Source organism: Crotalus tigris, unplaced genomic scaffold (assembly GCF_016545835.1).
Source record: "Crotalus tigris isolate CLP2741 ecotype Arizona unplaced genomic scaffold, ASM1654583v1 scf7180000024506.1728113, whole genome shotgun sequence".
Taxonomy (NCBI): domain Eukaryota; kingdom Metazoa; phylum Chordata; class Lepidosauria; order Squamata; family Viperidae; genus Crotalus; species Crotalus tigris.
The window spans coordinates 190823-215761 of NW_024100677.1; the positions used below are offsets into that span (position 1 = coordinate 190823).

At 36.3% G+C, this 24939-nt stretch overlaps 1 protein-coding gene and 1 long non-coding RNA gene across 4 annotated transcripts in view; one reads left to right on the forward strand and one right to left on the reverse strand.

Annotated features, from left to right (window-relative positions):
- Positions 1-24939, reverse strand: part of LOC120303746 — a 114137-nt gene that overhangs the window by 20073 nt on the left and 69125 nt on the right. The window lies entirely within an intron of this gene.
- The window catches only part of FOXN3 (forkhead box N3), a 224068-nt gene continuing 210899 nt past the window's right edge, over positions 11771-24939 (forward strand). For 2 of the 3 annotated variants that reach the window (XM_039333463.1, XM_039333464.1), the window contains exons 1-2: positions 11771-12496; positions 16756-17312. In XM_039333463.1, coding sequence (XP_039189397.1) covers positions 16770-17312 — 543 coding nt within the window. In that variant the 5' untranslated portion in view covers positions 11771-12496; positions 16756-16769. The remainder of the gene's footprint in view (positions 12497-16755; positions 17313-24939) is intronic. The other variant, XM_039333465.1, reaches the window with a different exon arrangement.

Sequence of the window (24939 nt, forward strand, 5' to 3'; positions counted from 1 at the left end):
AGATGGACAATATTTAATATTTATTTGCTATGTATATGTAGGGATTGGGTCTATACATATGTTGTTCATAGTATGTTTAGGTGTGTGTCATGTACGTGTTTCACTTTGCGAGCGGGCAACTAAATTTCATTTTTGAAGTGTGCCATTGTGCCCACAGTATAAAAATGACAATAAAGGTTATCTTATCTTATCTTATCTTATCTTATCTTATCTTATCTTATCTTATCTTATCTTATCCTATCCTATCTTATCTTATCTTATCTTACATAGCATTAAAGAGGGAGTCTGAAGGGAACCTTCCTTTCCTGGACTAATTGCACTGTAGCAATCAGGAGGAAGCCACTGTATAGATTATGTTCGCTTAACGGTGAACAAATATTGTATTTTAACCTTGTTCAGATAAATCAATATTATATTCCTTCCTTTTACCGCTGAAAATCTTAATCTTTAGTTCATTCAAATATTGTCAGAATATTTGATTTCTCTTCAATTCTTCTTTATCCTACTGAATAGTCTTCCTCAATACTTTAACAAGCCTTTTTTGTAAACAAAAGAAAACAAAACAGTTATATATAACTTCTATGGGTTGCTTTAGCTTTAGCTTTAGTTGAAGTTCCCAGTGTCTAGAGACTCTTGGGGTATAGATGAGAATAAACAGCTAATGCCAAGCAAGATGAAATTGTTCCATTTTCAGAGAGATTCTCTGTCAGTTCTCATATTCTCTCTTGAAGGAATTGAACTGCTCTAAGAAGTTGTCCCAGATTCACAAAATTGTTAGTTTAGCAGATGGAAGCTGTGGCCAGGACAGCCTTGCCATCAGGCTGGTATACCACCTGGAGTGAGCAGACATTATAAGAGTAATTCATATATTCATCAACTGGTTAAACTACTGCAGATGTCAGACATTCAAGGTCTATCAGACTGGGATCCACTGTCATGTAGCTTAGAAGTACTTTTATTGTAAAGTTATAGTGACAGAATCTTGTGATTCTGTTCTTTGTTTTTCTATCTTTGTGAGAACCCAGGAGGGGCTTCTCAGAGGTGTTTCCTCAGCTATACATTCCTGCCATGGATTCAGTCTTCTCTGATCATTATTTTGCTAGTGTTTCTTCTTCCTGTCCCACAAGGCCATTCTTCTCCGTACAGCAATATACTCTATATGGGGCTGTCTTTAAAGACAGTTTGGAAATGAGGTATTTCAAAATGCAGTGGCCTACAAGTTACTTGCAGTAGGTGCTACAAGCCCATGAGAACTTTACTTTATTAGCAACTATGGCTGCTATAAATTTCTAGATGTACTCTAAATCTGTTTTTAACCTTACATTCCTAAATGCTTTGATACTGAGGTACCTTCAGGACTATATGCTTCAAGTAGAATTATGAATTATCTGAGAAAAAATTACTTGTCTCTGACTATTATGAAATTAGGGAGCTGAGGCCAGAAGAATGTGGTGATTATTCCCTGGGAAGTCAAATTAGGCCTCTGAGTTATTCTTCCAGAAACAATTTTTAAAAATTCTACTACAGGGCGATGTCAGCCTTTGTTGGTAAACCAGTGAGAAAACCCAACCAGATGAGCTAAATTTACTTTATTGTAACGCTACGTTAACAGAATATTGCAAGTCTGAAACTACAAATTTCCTATCTTTCACTTTGAACTACTTGGTCTTTTAGGATGGGTCCTTCCTTAGTTTCTTTCTCTCACTGTTAAGCAACTGCAAGCTTCTGCTCCTCCTGTCCGATTGTTTTCTAGTCCGCATCTCTTCTTTCCTTTCCTCAAGATCATCCATACATTCCATTATATCTGAGACCAACCAAATAGATGTGTTTTTTTTTACTGTAAGCACCTAAGGTGAGATAAGTGGTATAGAAATGTAATAAATAAATAAAATGTTTATATTTCTCCAATTAGATTATTTGTTGTAATTTTTTATTACATAGTGATGATTAGACTGTGGTTGTTTTACATTCAGATTTGCAATCATTCTTGTACATCACTAAGTTGTACAAATGGTTTAGAAATCTATTAATATATCACAAATTAAACATGAGAGGGATAATTATTCTTTCAGACAAGCACAAGTAAAGAGTGAATCACATGTAGTCCTTGAATCAATTTCTTGTATCCTTCAACCTAATTTCAAAATTTCTCTGCAAAAGATCCATTCAGATCTTTCATAAGTGTCTTCTCCTTATTCCCTGCTCCTTAAAAGGAAAAGCTGACATCTGAGAAGAGAGAGAGAGATGGGGAGGAGAAAGGAGGGGGGGGGAGTCCTACCAACTTTGGCATGATGCAAACAATACCCATATGTATCTCTAGATCAGGGGTAGGCAACCTTGGCTCTTTTATGACTCGTGGACTTCAATTCCCAGAATTCCTGAGCCAGCATAGCTGGTTTAGGAATTCTGGGAGTTGAAGTCCATGAGTCATAAAAGAGCCAAAGTTGCCTACCCCTGCTCTGGATGGTTTGCAAATATTGAACTACAGCAAAAACAAAATCTGCCTAAAGTCCTAAAGTATTAAGAGAGGTTTAGTCCTGTCCTCAGTAGGGAAGGCCTCTAAGTATCATATTTTTTTTCTGTAGTCCTCCTGTGGCTCTCTCAAGTGTTTCCAAAAATATTGTAATTATCTGTAACAAAAGTTGATGCAATTCAGGGATATGAACAAGGCTCTCTCCCCGATACAGATTATCCTTTGGAGTGACTAAATACTGTATGTTCAGATTGGGACTAAATCTTGTCTGGAAAAGATCTTCAAGATAATCTTTGGCCTCACTTGCATTAGCTTTATCCATACTGCAACCCAAATAGATTATCCCTGAGGGAACATAATGCTAAACAGAAAAAAGGTTGTTCAGTCTTTGAATGAATGTACCTGTAATACAGCTGGAGGAATTGCAAATCTGACTAGTTTCATTTATGATCATACTGGATCATTCCCATTTCATTATTGCATTTTACATTTTCTGGTGATATTGCAATTCTTACTCAGACACACGAAAATATTAAGGTATGCAGTATTCCACTTTGCGCCAGTTCGCACCAGTTCAGTAGAAACGGTAGCTAATTTTTTGTTGCCCAGGCCCAGAATGGACTTCCGGAAGGGCATCCATACAGAGAACCGGTTGTTCACATATTTGAATCCCACCACTGCAATATTCATACTGAAAAAAAAAGCATACGAAGTATCATAATTCTGAAAAAAGTAGGAGCTACTAAAAAGATTTACAGCATTGCCATTGCATATTCCTGTTGCCACAGCATTGTCTCTTTATTTTTAATCCAATATTTGTCTGAGACTATACATCAATGATTTGAGGAAAGTAATTGTCATGTGACCGAGGAAGTATATTTGAAGATGAGCATTTCCTGCCTGTTAATCATTTCCCTTCTAAAGAGCTAAGCAATGAACTTCTTCCTATCCTAGTTCACACCGAGTATCTTTTTGGATTTTTTTGTTTTTGTTTTGTTTTGTTTCAATGCTGCCTTCTGTGAAGGTGCCCCTTCCCCATTATGGCCAGCTGCACGCACCTTTTGTCCCTTGTCATTTATGTGATAGAAACCAGTCTTATCAGGAAATTTAAATAGAGGAGGTTTTACCAGCAGTGTACTAAAGTCTTGATTATCTCAAATAATTGTCATAAAAATATGGAAAATATCACCAGAATGAAATGACAGATTAGAATGTGTATCATACAATTCCAGAAATAGATATCACAGTATTGTGTAAAATGTGTACATCTATCCTAGATCTATATATTTTTGATGTAAAACATATTCCAGGTTTGGAACAAAATATACAGTGTTTAAGTGCTAATCACAGTACTTTTGCTTCACAGGCTCTGTGAACAAAAGATTAAATTCTAATTTTTGTTAATGAAAAAGAAATATCAGCTTTCTTTCTTTTTGTTATGTAGTTTTATTAAACTATAAAAACACAATTAGGCAAGGAACCAGCTGAATATTAAAAAAACATCCAGGAGCATATCAGCATTCTTATGAGCACTATATTGGTGAATCCAGCGCTAGAGTGTAAATTAACTACTCATGTAAAGGATCTCTCCCCTACAGCCTTCTAACATTGCTTTGGGAAATGTGAATAGTACAGAGGAGAGGAGGTAGCCTGTTCTCCCATTCACTAATGAATGAACAAATTGGATACAACCTTAAATATTTTAAGGCCCCACAATGATAATTCATACTGTTTGATTGGAACAAAGGCACGTATATAGGAATGTGCAGTCAAAAACTAGTCTCTCTCACTTATAAAATATTTTGTTCTACAAAACAAAGGAATGGCCTCCACAGCCATCATCTTTACTTCAAAGAACACCTCAGGATATTAATTATAGTCCATAAGTTTTGTTAGACAATGAAAGTGATGAACGGCTTTAGCCCAACACCTTCATTTGAAAATGTGACCCCATCAATAAGCTACATATGGACAGTAAGAAAGACTGCCAAGTTTCCATTCAACTGAGAACTTTTTATCTAGATCAGGTTGGGATCAACTGCCAAGGGAATGATTTTACCTGATTATTTCATTGAATATTTTTAATATTTCAATACACTATTATTTTTCTCATTTTATTTGATATGACCATTATACTAATCAATAAACTAATCTCTTGAAAATGTGCCCATCCGTCCAGAAAAAGGTCAGAGTACACTTTACCAAGACTCTTGCAAAGACAGTGGATTCCAGAACAATATATTAAGCTATGATTTCATTGAGGATATGTTTATCCTGTTTACCTTTAAGGTGCAAGGGGTTTTGTGTGTGTGTGTGTGTGTGTTTGCCACAGTGCAATAATATGGCTACCTTTTTTCATTAAGAAAAGAGACATTTCTCCATATAAAATAATTTATCAAAATTCAGTTTGGTTTGTTTACCAGTGCACCTGAATCAGGTGGCTGGTATCCCATATGTTTCAGAGGAAATGACAAAGCGAGAACTTATTCATAATTGAGTTCTTGGCAAAATCTCCTTGTAGGCAAATGTTGTGTCATAAATCTGTATGATTTGGCTGCTATTGTTGTTCCTGTTTTGCCTTTTCCACTTTGCTACTATTTGTGTGTATTTTCCCCATCATTCATGAGTCAATATATTCTTGATTAGGTCTGTAATGTTTACTGACAGTCTGCCACAAGTATGTAATTTTAGGGCAAAGTGTACAGCTTTTCATTCTAAGTGGGAAGACATGTAACTAGAATAGCAATATTCATCTAAGTAGGTTGTAGGAGACCATTATAGAAAACACTTCACAGCTTCCTTTACTACATGAAAATCATTTTATAATGTACAAACTGCAGACATATAATTTATTTTTATGATAGTTTGGTAACCTTGTGTGTGCTAGCTAAGGATCTGCTATATTTTTTTCCATAAATTTAAGTCTTTGTAAATTTTGCTTGCATTATTTTGTGTAAAGGATAAATCAAATGAACATTCAAAGAAAACATTAAGGTGATTGAATAATTTTGGTTATTTGCTATACATCAGATACCGAAGGTGTAATTGCAAATAATTTTTACTAGAAAGAAAAAAGGAAGACGTGTGGATACAGGATTGATTGATAATGTGCCATCAAGTAATTGTCAAATCTCAGCAATCACATAGATTTTTTCCCCCAGGATAATCTGTCCCTGAGCTGGTCTTTCAGGTTTTCCAATGGTGCACTCATTACCACTATAAGTGATTCCATCCACCTTGCTGCTGATCATCCTTTTCTTCTCTTTCCTTCCTCTTTCCCCAGTATTAGAAGTTTTTCCAGATAGCTAGATCTTTGCACAATGTGTCTAAAGTAGGATGAATTGAAGTTTGGTCATTTGTCCCTTGAGCTAGAACTCTGGATTTGTTCAATGATCCATTTTCTTGGCTGTTCACAGTACTCTCAAGAGTCTTCTCTAACACCAACCTTCAGAAGTGTCAATAGTCTTCCCCTCCTGCTTCTTTAAAGTTCAACTTTTACTTCCATAGATATTCATTAATCATGCTTTGTATAATTCTGATTTTTGCAAATATAGATATAGCACAACACTTGAATATCTTTTCCAATGACTTTGTAGCTTCTCTACCAAGTGCTAGTCTACAGCATATTTTTTGACCACCTGTTCCTTTTCTGGTGTGGTTGATTCTAAAAGGGAGAAGCTATTCACCATTTTGCTATCTTCATTGTCAATTCTAAGGTTGGTTGTTCTACCTGTTATCATAAATTTAATCTTCTTTATATCTAACTTTAGTCCCAGTTTTTTCATTGTGCTCTTTGACTTTTAGTATTAGGGCTTACATATCTTCTGCATTCTCAGCTATCAGGGTAGTGTGGTCAGTACTTTACAGATTATTAATATTTCTTCTTCCAGTTTTAAAACCATGCTGATTTTTTTTCCAACCCACTTACCTTAATATATATTCAGAATATGAGTTGAATAAATAAGGGAAGTTTATGCAGCCTTGTTGCATTCCTTTGCCAACTTGGAGCCAATTTGTTTTGTTATGTCTATATTATGACTTTCTAACCTGTATAATACATTTCTCATGAGGGCAATGAGATTTGCTGGCATAGCTTGGTTAAAACCTTTCCTGTTTCTTCTTTTATTGCTTGCCATTTTTCAGTGAGTATTCCATAAATTCCTTTAGCCTTCCATTTTGTTAGTGATCAGAGTATTGATGTAACTTCAATCTTACAGTAATACAATTGTATATTCTAGCTAAGAATATACAATTTTGCAATCAAATTATACTTCAGGTTCTATCCTGTATCAACAAGTGGTATAAATGGCATAAAATGGCATGAAAAGGCATAAATATACTGTACATCTAAGTATTTTGACAGAAAGTATTACTTGGCAAACTTAGATTAAACACAATTTAAGTGAATGCTTTAACATATTATGTTGTGTAAAAATACGTATTATGTGTTCCGGAAAACATCTCTATTCATATGCATGAAGAATGCTTGACATAGGCTAGTGATGGCGAACCTTTTAGAGACCAAATGCCCAAACTGCAACCCAAAACCCACTTATGTATCGTCAAGTGCAGGGTGGGTGTGGCCATTGGCTAGGTGGGCCCCATTGGGTAGGTGTGGCTGTGGAGGTAACGGCAGACTGGGTAGGACTAAAAAGTTCAATCAATCAATTCCAACTTTGCAAGATCTTTTTTTTTCCCATAAGAAGTTGAAACTGACTGATTGAACTTTTTTTTTTTTTTTTTGCACACGGTGGCAAAGGCCTAAAGCGAAAAGGTTTTATAAAACCCAGCTGAAGGCCTAGGACTGGGGCGACGGCGCGTGTACCCACAGAGAGGGCTCTGAGTGCCACCTCTGGCACCTGTGCCATAGGTTTGCCACCACTGACATAGGCTAAAAAGACAGGAGAAAATCAGGTATGATATCTGAAACAATTGCTTTAGATAATCAGTTATGATCATGGGACTAATATCAGCAATTGGAATTCTGAGGATGTCATTCTTAATCATAATTTACCACATTAGCCTCATTGAATCTAGTTCACACATAATTCTAAACTATGGTATGTTTAATCATTTACTGAATAATCCAGAATTGACTGGGTTATCAACTAGTTGAAAGGAAACCAAACAAACCACAATAGGGCTTTGCATGATATGCAAAATCATTTACTGTGACATAACTTCCAAGTAATCATTCTTAGATTAGTCTGACTCATAACTCATGTAGCTCTTTCTGTTGTTTTTTTATTTAGCTTTAGAACTTTCCCCTCATGTCATTAAAATTAAATACCAATTTTGCCTTGAATATCAAATGGCATAAAACCTTATTTATCACAGGAACATACCACTTTTAACTCTTCTAGCTTCAAAAAACACATCCAAATATCTCTGAAGAGTTCCTGTTTATTGTGTGGTTGTTACATTGAACTACATGTGTGTGTGTGTTTTAGACACTTGACTTTTGACATCAGTCGCAAACAGAGAGAATGCCTCCTCTCTTGTTGATTTACTTAGTTATCTCATTCTGAAAGACCTCAGAATGCTTTGAATACTATATGTGTTTCTGTGGGTTGGGTTAGCATTTGGTAACTTGGGTTATATTTTAAAAACAGCAAAATGGCCATGAGATAAGCATTGTTTGACTTAATAATTCAAGGTCTGCTTTAATTTTAGATAAACAGGCATGTTTGCAGGGCAAGCAAGGATAAAAGAACTATGGCATTTTGCTTTATAAGGGCCATAGTTTTAATTACTCATTCCTTTCACAAGTAGGCTACAAGGATTGGCTAGATATATCGGGTTGGCTTTGGGTAGTTCTTATAACTATCAATAATTCAATTCAGCCACTGGGCTGGACATATACACCATGTGATTCATAGGGTGTACCATCTTTATGCTATTAGTCATACAGCTGAAAAGGAAAGCAAATGATACTTAAAACTCACATACCTATTCAGCCTTGTCTAAAGAGTTGCAAAAGGAAGACACTGTTTCTGGATTACTGTGATTGTTATCATATGTTACTATTTATTTAGGTAATTTAGAAACGTAAATCCTGCAAAGATTTTAAATGTGGTGATTCATTTAACAATGAAATCTATTAGTTACATCCAATTATGCAAAAGCCTCTGAAAAATAATGATTTGCAAAAACATGTTTGTATGAAAGTTTCATATGTTTCTATGAAGAAACAAAAATGCATGGATCCAGCTGAAAGCCTAGCTAATGAAACCATCTGTTGCATAGAGGCAATCAGATGCTTTTTTGAAGCCCCATCTAGGAACTGAAGAATAGCATTGTCCTGCTTTGTTTATCAAACAAATCATCTGATTCCTACACCATATCAGCTAAACTGTGGCTTATTTAATTCTGGCAATATGTTATCAGAATTAAACCACTGTAATTTATGACAGTCTTGTTGTGAAACTCATTTTCATGTATAGTTTGTTTGATAAAATTAAACTATGGTTTAGAGTTTTGTTCAACCTTGCCACTGTTCCAATACTGAAGGACAAAACACAGATTGACTAGTAGCAACGATAACCTTAACATTTATAAATTTCTCTGATATTTTTTGAGTCAACTAAGTTGAGATTGTCTTTCTTTTTTTTCTTTGATTACATACATGACATAATTCATGTTAGACTTAATTGTACTATTAAAAAAATGAACATAACATTTACTTGGGAATTAGTCCCACTGCATTTGGTGCTTTTTACTCTCAGATGAGTATTAAGATTATACAGTGCTACAGAATCAAAGGCAAAGAGATGCTTGTGCAGTGTTGCAGATAGCGTCTGGTTGCAACTCCATAATTTTTGTTTTGAATCATGCTATAGCTGCAAAGAGCATTCATACAATACCAGCTGCATTGAGGAATTGTGGACAGATGCCATGTGAGTATCCCATGTACTCCAAAATACTTTTTTATCTTGAAATCAAAAGGCTTATACCTACAGCTTCATTGAGCAGGGACTTACAGATCAAATTGCTTGTCAGTAAATTATGAATAAATGTGAATAAGAATTCCAACTTGTAATTGTATACGTAGATAGTCCTTAATATACAACCATTTGTTTAACAAGGGTTCAGAGTGAGTTCCGACCCGTTACAACTCTGATACCACTCCCATGAGCACACAATTGTGATTTGGGCACTTGGCAACCAGCTTGCAATGTGACCAGTTGCAATGTTCTGCTACCACATGATTATGATTTGGACCTTCCCAGCAAAGTCAATGAGCAGAGGAGATTCATTTAATGACCACAAAATTCATTTGACAACTATGGTAAATGATTATAAAATTGGGTGGTTATGTAATGACTCATTTAATGACTGCATTTCTTAATGACTAAAATTCCAACCCCAACTATGGTTGTAAGTTGAAGACTCCCTGTATGTGGGAGTATTTTGGGCTTAGGAAGAAAAATTAGGTTGATTTTATCCCAAAATATTGCTGACCAGTAATTGAATAGCTTGTTGTTTGCGGTTCAGTGTGTGGAATGAAACTGATGACAGATTTTAGGCAATCTTTGACAAATGCAGCAATTATCAATGTTATCTATTGTACTTTTGCTACATAATGGATACCATTTTGAATTGTGTCATTCAAACATCAGATTATATTCCTGAGTAATATTTAACAACTACACTTAAAATTATGTTCAAAAACAAAAGATACACAAAAGTTGAAACTTGGACCTATACATATGCATCTATGTATAGATTATATGTGCAGACATATATTTCCTTTTTTCTTTCAGTTGTTACTGGTTTTGCCATTATTTTATTTTTTTGTGTCCATTTTCCACATTTTTTTTATTTTGTCAAAGGAAAAAAAAAACCTGATATATAAACCATCTTTGCTCCACTAGATGAGTTTTGAATACTTTTTCAGATGTCATCCCAGAAACATAGACAAGTTGATAAGGCATTATATTGTGTGCCTACTTTTGTCTTAATGTATTGGGTGAACTCAGATTATTATGGTTTATAAAACATGTAATGTGAACTAGCTAGTTGTAATTTAGTGAATAAAACATGATCAGATGAAGTATGCAATTTGCAGCAGTGTGCGAACACAGACACATCGTTTGTGCTTAATTCAGATTATGAACTTTTGAATCAAGTAGACATATTGGAATAAGTATTTCTTCAACAAGACTGCAGACTTACTCATTTTGTTAAATTTCAATATAATTATGTTGTGTTTCTTATTTTCTCTGTGGTTGGCAAATTTCAATCAATATCAGCTTTTTGAACCATTTTCATAACCTATAAAAATATTCTTTTTCCAATATGAAAATGCATTCTTAGTTTGGGGGGGAGGGAGTGAAATTGTCTCTGAGAATCACATCAAATGTGGGAGAGCCGAAATAAGAAAAATTGTATTTTGTTCATATAGTTTAGAATGGATCTCTGGATAGCATTCACCTGAGAAAAATGTTTTTTCAATTACCTTAGCTGAGACCTGCCACAAGATCTCTATTTGCCCTTGCATTTACATGAAGCCAACCTGGGGACCTCCTTCATTGTCACTTTCATTTCAGTGATCAGGGATTCTGAAAATTAGAGACTAAAACAACTTGAACCATGTGACCATTCCAGGTTTATGGCAACATCTGAGTTCATAAAATGTGTTGAACCCAAACAAACCATACTACAGTTTGGAGAGATTTTGACTCTATCTCTGACTTTCTGATCTCCCATCTGGCCATTTTATACACCTAATGAAGAAAAGCAGTGACCTGTCAGTGTCTCACTGGCTTGGTTTGCAGGGCACATGGAACCCCACCAACTAGCCAGCCACATTTTAATCTGACTGTGCAAACCTTATGATTCTCTCTATCAAGCAAGCTCAGAAAACTCCATTTGAGTTAGCATTTTTACAGTGACCACAGGTAAGACTGTTAGATGGGCAGAGCAATTATGTTCAGATACAGCTTGTTCCAGTTCAATTCCCAGAATTATTGCCTGCATCCTATTAGTTGTATTTAATTAGGAGCGAGATCTAGTGAATTCACGGGGACTTACTTCAGAATTGAATTGACCCTTCAGGAAGTGTTGGCTTTAAGATGCCCGCCCCAACTCGACCCTGCTTGCGTCTTTTCGTTAAGCAGGGACGAGCAGGTGCTATCTTGTAGTTGCAGTTTTGGAAAGGCAAAACTGTCAATTTTTATTTTTATTTTTTTGAACGCGGAAGGGTGGCGCGCGCGCTCTCACACACACATCCTGAAGTGACTTTCAGGCTCACCCACATACCACGTAGGCTGGTGGGGAGGGGAAAGAAAAAGGGAGAAGCCAGTCAGAACAACCGGAGGAGGAGGGCATGTGCAGCGTTTGGGACTCTCCAAGTGGTGGAAGGAGAGGCCGAAGGAGGCGGCAGCCTGAGAATTTCTGAGGGCTCACAGGCCTCTGGCTGGGCGGCGGAGAGAAGAGAGTGGGGCGCCACTGGCGGAGAACGCGCGCGTGGGTGGAAACGCCGACCTAACTCCGCGCTTGCTTCGCAATTAGGGTCGCGGAGCAATAAAGCCCCCCTCTCTTTTCTTCTACTCCCCCCCCCACCTCGGCTAGCCCTGCCTTCTGTGGCGGCTAGTTTCTGCTGGCCCTGCCCACGTTTCCCTCGTTCCCTCCCTCCCCCCCGCGGTCATGTGTTGCCTTTTTTTTGTTGTTTGCAGTGGAAACAATTTCGCCTTCTAGCACCTCCGACCCAAACCGCTACTCGCTCAGACGGGGTGGCGGGGGGGGGGGAAGAGAGAGAGAGAGCAAAGGAAGGGGAGACGGCAGGAGGGTGAGACGAAGCAAAGGCGGCAGTGAGGGGGGGTGTGTGTGTGAAACTGCAGCAGGGTCCCATGCTCGCCTCAGATTTCCTTTTCGGCTCTGGGCTCCCCTCGCTTTTTCCCTTCGGCCACATTGTTGGCTTCAGGCTGGGGGAGGAAGCAATGCCTTGTTCAATCGGATGAAAAGTTTGCATAATGATCACGGGCAAGGCGGCAGGGAAAATCTAGAACTCATCCAGGACAGGTAAGTTTAGATTTTTTAAACATACGTGTGCGTGCGTGCGTTGAGTATATGGTGGGGCGTTTTGTCTTTTCTGCTTTCTGTGTAGATTCCCGTTTATTTCAACTATAATTCCTTCTCTGGAAAGATTGCGTAAGAATTCTCTGCATTGGAATAGAAAGAAGGGGAAAGCACAGAGAGACAAGAAACGGTGAATGGGCGCAAGACGCAGTAAAATCAATTTGGAATGTCTAAAAACAACTTCCTGTTCGTCTTGAAATAAGGGGATGTAAATTCTCTTGGTATTGTCAGGTGAAGCGGGTCGAACCGAGAGTTTGCAGGCATGACCCGACTGTGTAATTTTGTTATTGCTGCTCTAGTTCTAACTGCTAAGACCCTTGACGAATAGAGTTAGTATTGTGTTTTAAAGTTGGGGAGGGGGGGGGGAGTTTGAGGACGAACTCGACCTTTACAATATCTCTAATAATAATAATAATTTTTTTGCGACAGGGATTACTTCCAATCGCTTCGTGTAGTTTGGGGGAGCATTTTTTTTCTCTTAAGTTTTAAAATCCTGTCACTGGTTTTTTTAAGTAGTAGTATGAGTTTCAGCATTAAGACGGCAAATTTTTGAAATGATTTTTAGAGAAATAGATTCGTAAGCTCTTGGGGGGAGGCGTATATGATGGCGTGATGTAGAAGAAGATAGGCCAATGCAAGGTTTAAGATATCTGACCAGCATTGAAGGTATGTTCGCTGCAAATGGCACTGTATAGACATAAGTGCAGTTTTCCAGTCGCCTAGCAACGTATTGATTGATTTGAATCCTAGCCAATCAGCGGCATCCTTCTCCCCTTCAAATGTTTTTGACAAGTACAGAAGGGAGTGTAGGCAAAGTGCAGTCTCCCTGACTGCTCTCTTCTTCGCTTAAAAGTATTAGCCTGCTGTTTTATTATTTCTTTAGTATATATATATTGCTCAAAAAAATAAAGGGAACACATCCTATAGGATTACTTATAGGATGTGTTCCCTTTATTTTTTTGAGCAGTGTGTGTGTGTGTGTGTGTGTGTGTGTATCTCGATTCAAATGTAGTCTTCAAATATATGTCACTGCATAGAGATGCGTTATTTTGAGAAACAGCAATAACAAGTAATTCTTCCTTTTTGTACATTGTTTCAGTTTTTACAATTCTAAATATTAAAAACAGTGGCTCTCAAGCAACAGTAATGTTCATTTTACATATAGTGATTTCAAATTCTGGGGACATCTGACAGAGCTACCTCTTTACAAAATATTTGTTGCTAATTTGTATCTAATTGTTTGGTTAGAATTCTTCAGCCCCTCCCCCCGTGTATTTTGTTAATTAAAAATGGCAGGAAAGTTATTCCTTTTAGAGCTAGAATCCAGTTGAGGAAAACTCAGCTGTGTTTCTAAAATTTATTTTGCTGTATACTTTTTTCCTTCATGTAAATCTAAACAAGAATTTCTCTTTTCCATAATTCAGCTTAAGTTACAAAATTGTCTGCTGTTCTTTCAACTGAAATGCTGCAAACTTTGTTCTTGAAACTGTTCAGTTAGGTCCCGTTTCTAGAATGGATGAAAACGTGCTGTCTTTTGCATCACTTCTGGAAACTCTTATCCTTGTGCACATGAAAGAGGCACTTCTTATAGTTTCCAAGCTGTGGATGTTGAAATGTACATGATATAATGCATATTTCAATAAAATCTCTTCTTCAGTCATGTGCAACATTTCTCATTAAGTTATTTATATTTTCCAATGATTATTAGAATCCATGATCCAGAGTCTGCCCTGTAGTATTTAATGGCTTTTACTCTGTATAAATAAAATCACATGCTTAAAACATGTAGTAAAATGGTTGTGGCGGTTAATCCAGACATAAATTGTTTGGTGGGTTATAATTTTAATTAACTCAGATCATGTTGAAAACCATGAAGTTGACCCTGAATCTATAGAATTGGAAAGAGTTGCGAGTTTATCATAAGCTCTTAGAAGTCACTAGTTTTTGTGTGAAAATTGATGGTATTATATAGTCCTTTGGGAGAATGCTGGCAAGTAAGCAAATTAAACTGAAAGAGAGCAGCATGTTGTCATAGCAACAGAGCAATTAAATTATGTTGTCAGCCATGATATAATTTTCCTATTTAAAAGCTTGCTCATGGGATATAAGTTCTCTGTACTGAATGCATTTGGCTACATTGCTTTCAACTAAAGGCGGGGGGATATTAATGTTTTAGGGATACACGTTTCAGTAATCTCCCTTACTTCCCCAGTGCTTCCATGTTTCAGTGTACTAAGAATGTCTTCACTAGGCAGCATTTCTTCACACTGAAACAGCATTGTGAAGAAAACCAGCATTGAAAACCCTCCTTGAGCAATGTTTCCGGGTACTCTTACTAGCTTCCCCCCTTCTTTCAACTGAGAGATACGTAGTTTCCATATGTAATTTTAAAGAACATCTTAATCACATTTTTGTTTTTAATGGTTGAACTTTGCTTTAAGAGTTATCAATACATTTTCTTGTTAGTAGCAGTGTGGTATGAAATAGATTCATTTAACTTTTTCAGATATTTTAATATTTTTCAATATTTCAGTTTCATTTTTATTCAGCTCTTTATCTTCAAGAATCTTGTTCTTGTTCTTTTTGTGTTTTTTCTTCAACTCACCTTACTGACCTCTTATGTAATTGTAATTTATTTCACTGTTTTGAAACATCAGCATCAAGTCTTTTTACATAGATTTTTGATAAGTCATATCTTATTAAATTATTGTGATTTTTTTTACATTCAGCTTTTCAACATGCAGCTTTCGGTTGTCTACTTGGTTTCCCATCCAAGTACTAATCAGGATACATACTGTTTAATTTATTTCCATCAAACTGCTAAAAAGGCTTATTAAACAAATATAGGCTATTTCTGTAAAGAAATACATTTATTTTAATTTAGAGATCTTAGTTTTATAGTGATGTATGAACATGCTTGAACTTTGATTATATTTGTGGTATATTTGTCAAACTGTGCCCAAAGCAACCAGTATTATCTTTATAGTTAGCATGAAATTTTGCATGTGGCAGAAATACAACTAACACGAGCAACTTAGCCTATACTTTCTCTATCATAAAAGCCTTGATTGACCTAAGCCATGATGTGGAGTGATGGTCAGTATCTTGAAGATGACAATAATATATGGAATACTATTGAAGATAGACAAAATAATGAATTGTTGTTAATCAACTTGTTTCAGATAAAGAATAAAAAAACGTAAGATGTGGCTTTGATTGCTTAATCTTGATAATGGAATTCAGGTTTAATAAGTTTGTAATGCTTTCTCAAATACTTCCCTAACAAATATCAGATAGTTAAGCCATTTGTTTGTACACATTTTCTAGCTTTGGTTAGCCTGATCTATTTTTGCATACTGTTCTCTCAGCCCAGTATAGCAACAACAGTATCTACTAATCAGTGTATGACATCACTGTTCATGCTTTCTTCTAAGTCATGCTTATCACATTCAGTGTTTACTGTAATTTCAGCTAAATTTGTCATTGTGGGGGGTGAATTCTTTTTCTGTATATGCATCTTTTCTCTGCTTCTCTAACTTGTATTTAGATCATTGAAACTTAATTCTGAATGCATACCACAAATTCTGTTGCAGTTTCTTTGGGAAGCTAAGTGAATGCTTGGTTGTAAATGTTTGTGTGTATGTGTCTATGTGTGTAAACATGGAGTTTTGCCTGTTTGTGTGTTTTGCCAAAGTTAGAGAGGCTATAATTATAATATGGCTGTGTTCACACTGGAAGTGAAACAGCTGAAATTAACATGAAGCAACTGGTCTTAAGCTCTCAATTTTGTATGGTTATTACAAACAGTAACAGTTTTTATGACCAGTAATAGGGAGTCTATACTAATATGCTTGTTTGGGAGAAAGTACAATTGATAGCATTAGTTTATTTTTTAAGTGAATGGATAAAGCATGACAGCCTTATTTTAAAAGGGTATCAACCTATTTTTGTTGTGGTTGTTTATAGGCAGAAAAATTAATGTATTCAAAAAATGCAATAATGTTTATTGCAAAAGTTAAAATTCCATCATTGTCTTATTCTCTGAATGTTGCTTGTATCAGTCTGCATATGTGTGGGTGGGAGGGTGCATAGTTACTAGACTTCATAAAAGGCCCTAGTGCAGACTAGGAAAGTGTTTGAATGTTATTTTCTTTTTATCTATCTAACTTTTTTTCTTGTAAAATTTGGTTTTATTTTATTAGGAGCCTCAGACTAAATGGGTCCAGTTATGCCTCCTAGTAAGAAGCCAGAGGGCTCGGGAATTACCATTTCCAGTGGACTGAGCCAGTGTTACACAGATGGTGACCTATCAAAAACTCTACAGGATGAAGAAGACTTAGATTTTTCTTTGCCTACTCTTCGATTGGAAAAAGGTCCTATAGAAGATGAAGAACTTACCAATTTGAACTGGTTACATGAGAGTAAGAACTTGCTGAAAAGTTTTGGGGACTCTGTCTTAAGAAGTGTTAGCCCAGTTCAAGACCTGGATGATGATACCCCTCCATCTCCTGCTCATGCTGACATGCCCTATGATGCCAAGCAGAACCCTAACTGTAAACCACCATATTCATTTAGCTGTCTCATATTTATGGCCATTGAGGACTCTCCAAACAAACGGCTTCCTGTGAAGGATATATACAACTGGATTTTGGAACACTTCCCTTATTTTGCAAATGCTCCTACTGGATGGAAAAATTCTGTGAGGCATAATCTGTCATTAAATAAATGTTTTAAGAAAGTGGACAAAGACAGAAGTCAGGTGAGGCTGGAATAATGTCTGTAAAATCCATTTAGTCTTCTAATCTTTATTACTACTTTGGGTTTTGGGTTTTTTTTTTTTTTTGTTCTAGTTAAAATGGATCAAGCAGTCCTGTGTCTCCTCTTTCCTCTCTCCCAGTATTACTTCATGCATTTGAAGAAATAGTATTTGCTCTCAAGTGGTTCATTTATAAAACATTGAATTTTTTTGTCTAGACAGCTGTAAGATATTGTTTGTATAAATATGTAGTACGCATTTTTAAATTCCATTTTATATCTCTCTACAATATCAATATAGGATATTTTGTTTTACTGATGATTTTGAGACATACCAGGTGCATATAATCACATAGAATGAGTTGAATACTATGCTTGGCTTTATATAAGTCTGTGCAGTTTTTGCTTCCACTTTAATTGAATGTGAAGAAATTGATTTCTTACCTCTAGTGTTGCATGCATAGGCCTTTGCAATCTTGCAGTTTTCTATTTATTACTAAACAATTTTACTATTTTTATATTAATATTAATATTTTATATTAATATTTCATTTATAACCATCTGCTGTAACTTTGGTTTCTTTTGGGTTGCTTCCATGCACGGAACTGGTGAGATCTGTATCTTAAGTTCAGTAAAATTCACAGATTGACCCATAGGAAAAAAAATCTAGTATCAAAAAATATGATTTTTGGTTTCTGTTTGCTTAAGTTCGGATAAAGTATTTGAAGTGAGGAAAAGTAAAAGTCTAAGTTTTGCAAAAAAAGAAAAGCACTGTGAGTTGAGATAAATAGCTTATATACAGATATTCCATTCAGGATTTCATTTTACAGAAGATGTACTTAGTCTTTCTGGTCTGTATTTTATCACTGGCAGCAGATCTGCAGATTTAAGCAACTGCTGCCTAATTGTTTGCATTAAAGAAGCAAGAATTGAATGTAGGACCATCTTTGTACCAACCTTGTTCTCTGTGATTGGAGAAGGATCTCTTGCCATTGTGTTAGTTGTTGAATTATATCATTCAGCCTTTTATTGAATCTGTTACGGTCTAAATCTTCTTGGAGCTACTTCTGAGACAAAACAGTATTTCTATTACTCTTGTTGGTAAAATGTGAAAGCTGAGATTAAGAGTGATTTCAGGAATGTTTATATCTTGCACAGCTGTATTAGAAGCAACACATGAATTATATTTGTGCAACATACATGGTGTTACTATGATTGATGTCTCATTTCTATCAAATCTAATGCATTTTAGACTTTCTGTGAGGCACAGCAGTTAAAAGTCTTAAAAGTGCATGGTACTAAGATCAATAACATTTGAATTAAAAGCAGTTTTTGATTTAAAAAAATATGTATATTTGTACAACATTTTCTTTCTCCAAAGTGCTAGTAAATGTAAATAACCTATTTGGTAACCTCTGTTTGAGGAAAAGATATTTGATATTCAACAGGCTGAAGCAAATGTTGCAGATTATTTTGAGCATTCTTTGGTGTTGGATTCTTTTGGTCGTGCCTGTGTGTGTGTGTGTGTGTGTGTGTGTGTAAAAATATCAGAAGAAAGGAATAATGGAAGCATAACATTTTTTCAGATGTTTTTCTTTCAACTATTCTGCTGTTACCTTTCTGTACTCATGTCCCACTTTCCTTTGGGATCAAGCAGCCAGATACTCTTATTTCTGTTGTGTTAACATCTCTTCCAGCTGTTTGTAGTCTCCTACTGAGAGACTGATGAAGGTTTTAAGATGTGATATTAAGTTATAGGTGGAGTGGATGTATTAAAAATCAAGGTGTTTTAGTCATGAATTGTTAGGAAAAAATAAAGAATACCTTTAAATCAAGTTTCTAATTTGCACTTTCAATATTTCTTTTAAAAGATGCATTGCAGTTGCTAGGTCTGTTTTGAATTTTTTTTTACATCTAAATAAAAACGCATAGTCTGAATATGTTCACTCGTTACACTGAAGTAAACACTGAACCAAAAACTAATCAGCATATTTTAGCCTAATATCCAGAAATAGGACAAATTCATGTGTTATCAAGTTTTAGAAAACTGAATTGAGTAAACTATGGTTAGGTTAACCAGAATATAAAAATATATTGTACAAATATATCCTCTATGTTAAAAAAAAAAGCATATAGGTAGTCTGTGACTTATAATCAGAATCTGGGCTCCGTATAGTTGTAAGTTGTCACAATAGTAAGTTGAGACACCATGTGACTGAACTGAATTTTATGACCGTTTTTATGATGTTCATAGAGAAATTAATTCACTGTTGTTAAGTGGTTGTTAAGTGAATCACATCACTAGGTATATCTGGTGGGTGCTTTTTGTCATTTTCTACTGGAAAGTGGTAAAATGTCTCAAATTGTGTCACATGACTGTGATGCTGCAGTGAGTTGTAAATGTGAGCCGGTTGCTAAGCACCCAAAATGCAATCATGTGACTGGTGTGTGTGTGGTGATCATAACTTCAAGGATAGGCAATAGGTAGCTTTTTTGAAGTCCAGCCTAACTTCGAATGGTCATGATGAAACTATAAGTCAAGGACTACATTTACAGCGCATTCCACATAGATACGGTGTTATTTAGGGCATGAAACAGTTCTATTTCTCCAGGGGATGGGGATGATTGGACTATAAATTCTATACTTCTCAGCAGCATTGTCTATGTTAGATGGGATACAAGTTTAAGGATTTCAAGTTAAACTCAAATATAAGATACTGGCTTGAAAATATTATCTTACACAAAGAATGCATTCATTTTTAGGCCAGGCATCTAGATCAGTGTTTTTCACAGATTGTACCACTTTTAGGATATGGTAATATTCAAGTACCATCAGTCACTTAACAAGGTGTCAAAAACTTGATGACCAAAAATAGAAAAAAGTGATAAAGTATAGGTAGTCTTCGGCTTACAACAGTTTGCTTAGTGACTATTACAACAGCACTGAAAAAAAGTGACTTATGACCATTTTTCACACTTATGACCATTGCAGCATCCCCAGGGTCACGTGATGTACATTCAGATGCTTGGCAACTGATTCATGTTTATGATGGTCACAGTGTTTGAGGGTCATGTGATCTCCTTTTGCAACCTTCTGACAAGCAAAGTCAATGGGGAAACCAGACTCACTTAGCAATTAGTGTTACTAATTTAACTACAGTCATTCATTTAACAAATGTGGCAAGAAAAGTCATAAAATGGGACAAAACTCATTTAACAAATTTCTCACTTAGCAACATAAATTTTGGGCTTGAGGACTATCATAGCTTGAGGACTACCTCTACACCCATGTCACACTTTTAATAGCTTGAGGACGATCTCTACACCCATATCACACTTTTAATGGGAAACTTGTGCCTTTTCTCTGACATTAATCTTTGCATTGTTCTATCCCCTCCTCTCCCTCTGCTTGACTCAAAGAAGCCTCTCCTTTTCTTTGTCTCTCTTTCTCCGTCCCCTTCTCTTTCCCTATGGTCTTTTTCTCTCTCCCTCTCCCTCTCCCACCAAACCTCCTCCTTTTATATCCTCTCCTCTCTCGCTCCTCCTCCTTCTCTTCTCTTCAGTGCAACTCCAGCTGACTCCTTTCCCCCAGGCTGCGAGCTGCTCTGTCTCTCTTTCTCCGTCCTCTTCTCTTTCCCCATCATCTTTTTTTCCCTCTCACTCTCTCGCCCAAACCACCTCTTTTATACTCTCTCCTCTCTCCCTCCTCCTCCTTTTCTCTTTGGTGTGACTCCAGCTGACTCCTCTCCCCCAAGCTGTGTGGTGCTCCCGGAAATTTATTTATTTATTTATGAGACTTATATACCACTTTAAGTGCAAGCACTCTCTAAGCGGTGTACACCAGTAAGCAATGTATATATATATATTTACATTGCCCCCAACAATGCCAATCATCTGGAGCCCATGCCAATCCTGGATGCTCAGCAGAGCCTCCGCAACACCGCAGCTCCAGCTGACTCTCCCACAGGCCTGGGCGGCGGTGCCGCCACTTTAGCTCATCCCTCGATACATTTTTACACTTTTTTTACACTTGTTTTTTTACAGTGCTTTTCAACCCGTTGTACACATACCATCTGCCAGGTGCCGAAGAACCCCGGTTGAAAAGCATTGATCTAGATTTTCTTTTTTTATGCTATTAGTTACAACAGTACTAAGGTGCTAGTAATGCTAGTTCATAACTTGAAGACTGAACAAATTGCAGAGCTCAGCTAATTAGCATTCATTAAATAAGTATGTATGGCCTCAGTGACATATGCATTGATACTTTGGGGATCAAACTTGAAACTTGATGCATTGCCAATGTATTTCTCTTTGATTAAGTCTCGAAAAATACTTTTCTATACTTGGAAGAAAAGTATTTTTTGTATTTCTTGTACTTAACATGGAAGTTTACAAATCTGATAGTTTTTACTGCAGTTTATTGTAAAATATCAAAATACTATTGAAGTTTGGTTCATGGATTGCATTTGAAGAGATGATTAGGCATTGCTTTACTTTATTTGTCCAGAACCTGTTTGTTTAACTCTTCAGATGATAGGTAGAATAGAAATATTATAAATAAATTGGTTTTATGAGTTCAAAACCATGTTTTGAAAAATATATAATGTGGAAGGGCATACGGGTAGCCCTCAAATTACAACAGTTTGTTTAGTGAACATTTGAAGTTACAATGGCGCCGAAAAAAGTGACTTATGACCTTTTTTTACACTCAAGACCATGGCAGTATCTCTATGGTTATATATATTTAACAAATGTCTCACTTAGCAACTTCAATTTTGGGCTCAGTTGTGATTTTAAGTCAAGGACTACCTATATTATTTGAATAATTCCACTGTGAGCTCTAATTTCCATGATGTTATGATGGATGTAAGGTGTTATACAACCTTATGCATTTATGTTGCTCTTTGAATATTTTTCTGTTAGTTACTGTGTGAAATAAAGTGATTGAGGAAAAAATAAAAATATAAATAACAATTTTATGTAATCTTTGCCTTCCTTATAAATAAAGTTTACATCCTATAAAAGCAACAGATGCCACTGGATTTTTACATTCGATTTTCCTTTACTTCTTTATATACTTCCTGACTTTTATAATCTTTGAAGTGGTAAAATGGTTATTTTTTTTTTTACCAAAGTTGTTATGTCCCTAACTGCTTTGTTTTATTGTTATTGCAAAGTGTAATTGTAATATAAAGTGGTTTATCTTTATTCAGAATTTGAGCTATGTAATTCCCAAAATAGAATCTTATAATTTGATTTCAGCATGTCTGAAGATTTTTTTTAACATGCAGCTCAAAACTTTCCCAAAATAATAAAAAAAGCAAAACTTAGCCAGTACTAAGTTATACATAACACCCCAAATCTCTTTAGCATTTGAATTAATGTTTTTCTATTTTCTATCTTAAGCTTTTTATTCTTTTGGCAGTTCAGACTCAGTTTTGTTCAGCTGAAACTTTTTAGTAATTTAATGTTTTGTTGAAATTCATTAGAACTTTGTCATGCACTTGGCACCATTTTCTGTTTCAGAAAGAGAGCAAATTGAGGTACACAACAATTAAATGGAAAATAAATGCTCATTTATTTTAGACTTCCTTTTATAAATTGTCTTATTATCCTGAGTATCAGTATATGTACAGTATGTGTGCTTTGATGGCTATAAAACATTTGTGATGCTGCAAGAGCTGGTCCGAAGAGTTTCTTTTTTAAAGCAAACTCTAGAAAATGGTTTGCATTAACCTTGATTTTCAGAGAATAGGATAATTGTGCTTTCCATTTTCCTGTTAGATTTATTCCCATGAGTTTAGGGATATTTCCAATAGAACAGAGATGGGAGGTAAGCTACAGCAGAAAGGAAAATTCCTAGAAATCAAGAACACCCCCCTTCCCTTGTTCAAGCATTCTTTATTTATTCTTTGTCAATCCTGAGGTTGATCCAAATGTTTTAAAGAACTCTAGGAATATTGGTTTGTCCTTTTGATATATTTGAGTGCAACATGTTATATTAAACATATGGTTTAGCTATACAGCAGGGGTGTCAAACTCGCAACGTCACATGATATGTCACGACATATCGTGACCTTTTTCCCATTGCCGGCAATGGGGTGGGTGCAGTTTTGCCATGACACATCCGGCCCCTGGGCCGGCAGTTTGACACCCCTGCTATACAGGGATGGGCAGAACATTGTTAAAGTGAGAAAACTATGAGAGTTATTAAATTGGATATAGATTCAGTCTATATATTCTTAAGACAGCAAGAAAAAAAATCTTATAAAACTCACTTGGAAGGGAATAGCAAAAGTTACAAAAGTAAAGTAAATGGATAAGCATATGAATAGGTTTGGTCAACTGTGAATTAAGCCAGTTCGGGCATTTTTGCTTCAGCCTCATGCCTTTCTGATAGCTACCTTTAAAGAAAACAAAGTTGCTATCACTGCTTGGAGAGTTGCTTACCCCTCTCCGGTGGAGTTAAAACATAAATATAAGCTTGCATTTTAAAGTCCTTTTAGCTCTGGGAATTTGTGAGCAATTTATAAACTGATGTTGATTCTTACTGCTTTTTTCCAGTTATGAATATTATTTTCACTTTTGTAATAATATGCAAAAGAAATGCTTCTTGGGTTTGGAATTCATTTATAAATTCAATGGTAGGGCACAATTTTTAAATATTTGTTGAATATAGCAACACTGGTTAGAGGTTACACTGGTTAGAGGTTACAAGCCATAGGGTTACACAATATGCTAAGTGAAAACTTAAACTGTATTATGATTTGGTCTATTACAGTGATGGCAAACCTTTTAGAGACCAAGTACCCAAACTGCAACCCAAAACCCACTTGTGCATCATCGGGTGCCAGGTGGGTGTGGCCCATTGGATGGGTGTGGCCCATTGGATGGGCGTGGCTGCGGTGGTAACGGCAGATTGGGTGGGACTAAAAAGTTCAATCAATCAATTCCAACTTTGCAAGATCTTTTTTTCCCTGCAATTGAAATTGACTGATTGATTGAACCTTTTTTTATTTTTTGTAGATGGTGGCGGAGGCCGAAAGTGAAAAGGTTTTATAAAACTCAGCTGAAGGCCTAGGACTGGGGCGATGGCACACGTGCCCACAGAGAGGGCTCTGAATGCCACCTCTGGCACCCATGCCATAGGTTCGCCACCACTGGTCTATTATATGAACCCAGCAATTCTCCAGCACAGGAGATGGAGAATCCACCAATGGGTTTTCTCTGTCTGCCTGCTCTTGAGACCAAGTTAGACAAGCTTGATGTGCCCCCTGTGGCTAGGAGAACCCAGTCTTTACTTGGTCTCAAGCTCTTGAGGACGTGTCAGATTTGGCTCTCAGGTTTCAGAGACATATTTTGCAGGTTAGAGATCCATTGGTGAATTCTCCTTGCCTCAGTCACTGCCCTCAATCACTTATTTCCAGGTCAGTGTATCCAGCTTAAGATCCCCCCCCCAACTGTTCCTCGGGAGCGCTGGGGTGAGGGGGCAATTTTTTCTAAGTTCTCATTCCCCAGGGCCCTGGGGAAATTCCCTACATAGCGCCAAGCGCTGCTGTTATGATACATCTATGTGTCTCAAATTTCCCTTTGAGGACTCCAGAGGCCGTTTTTAACAGCCCAAAAGTTGC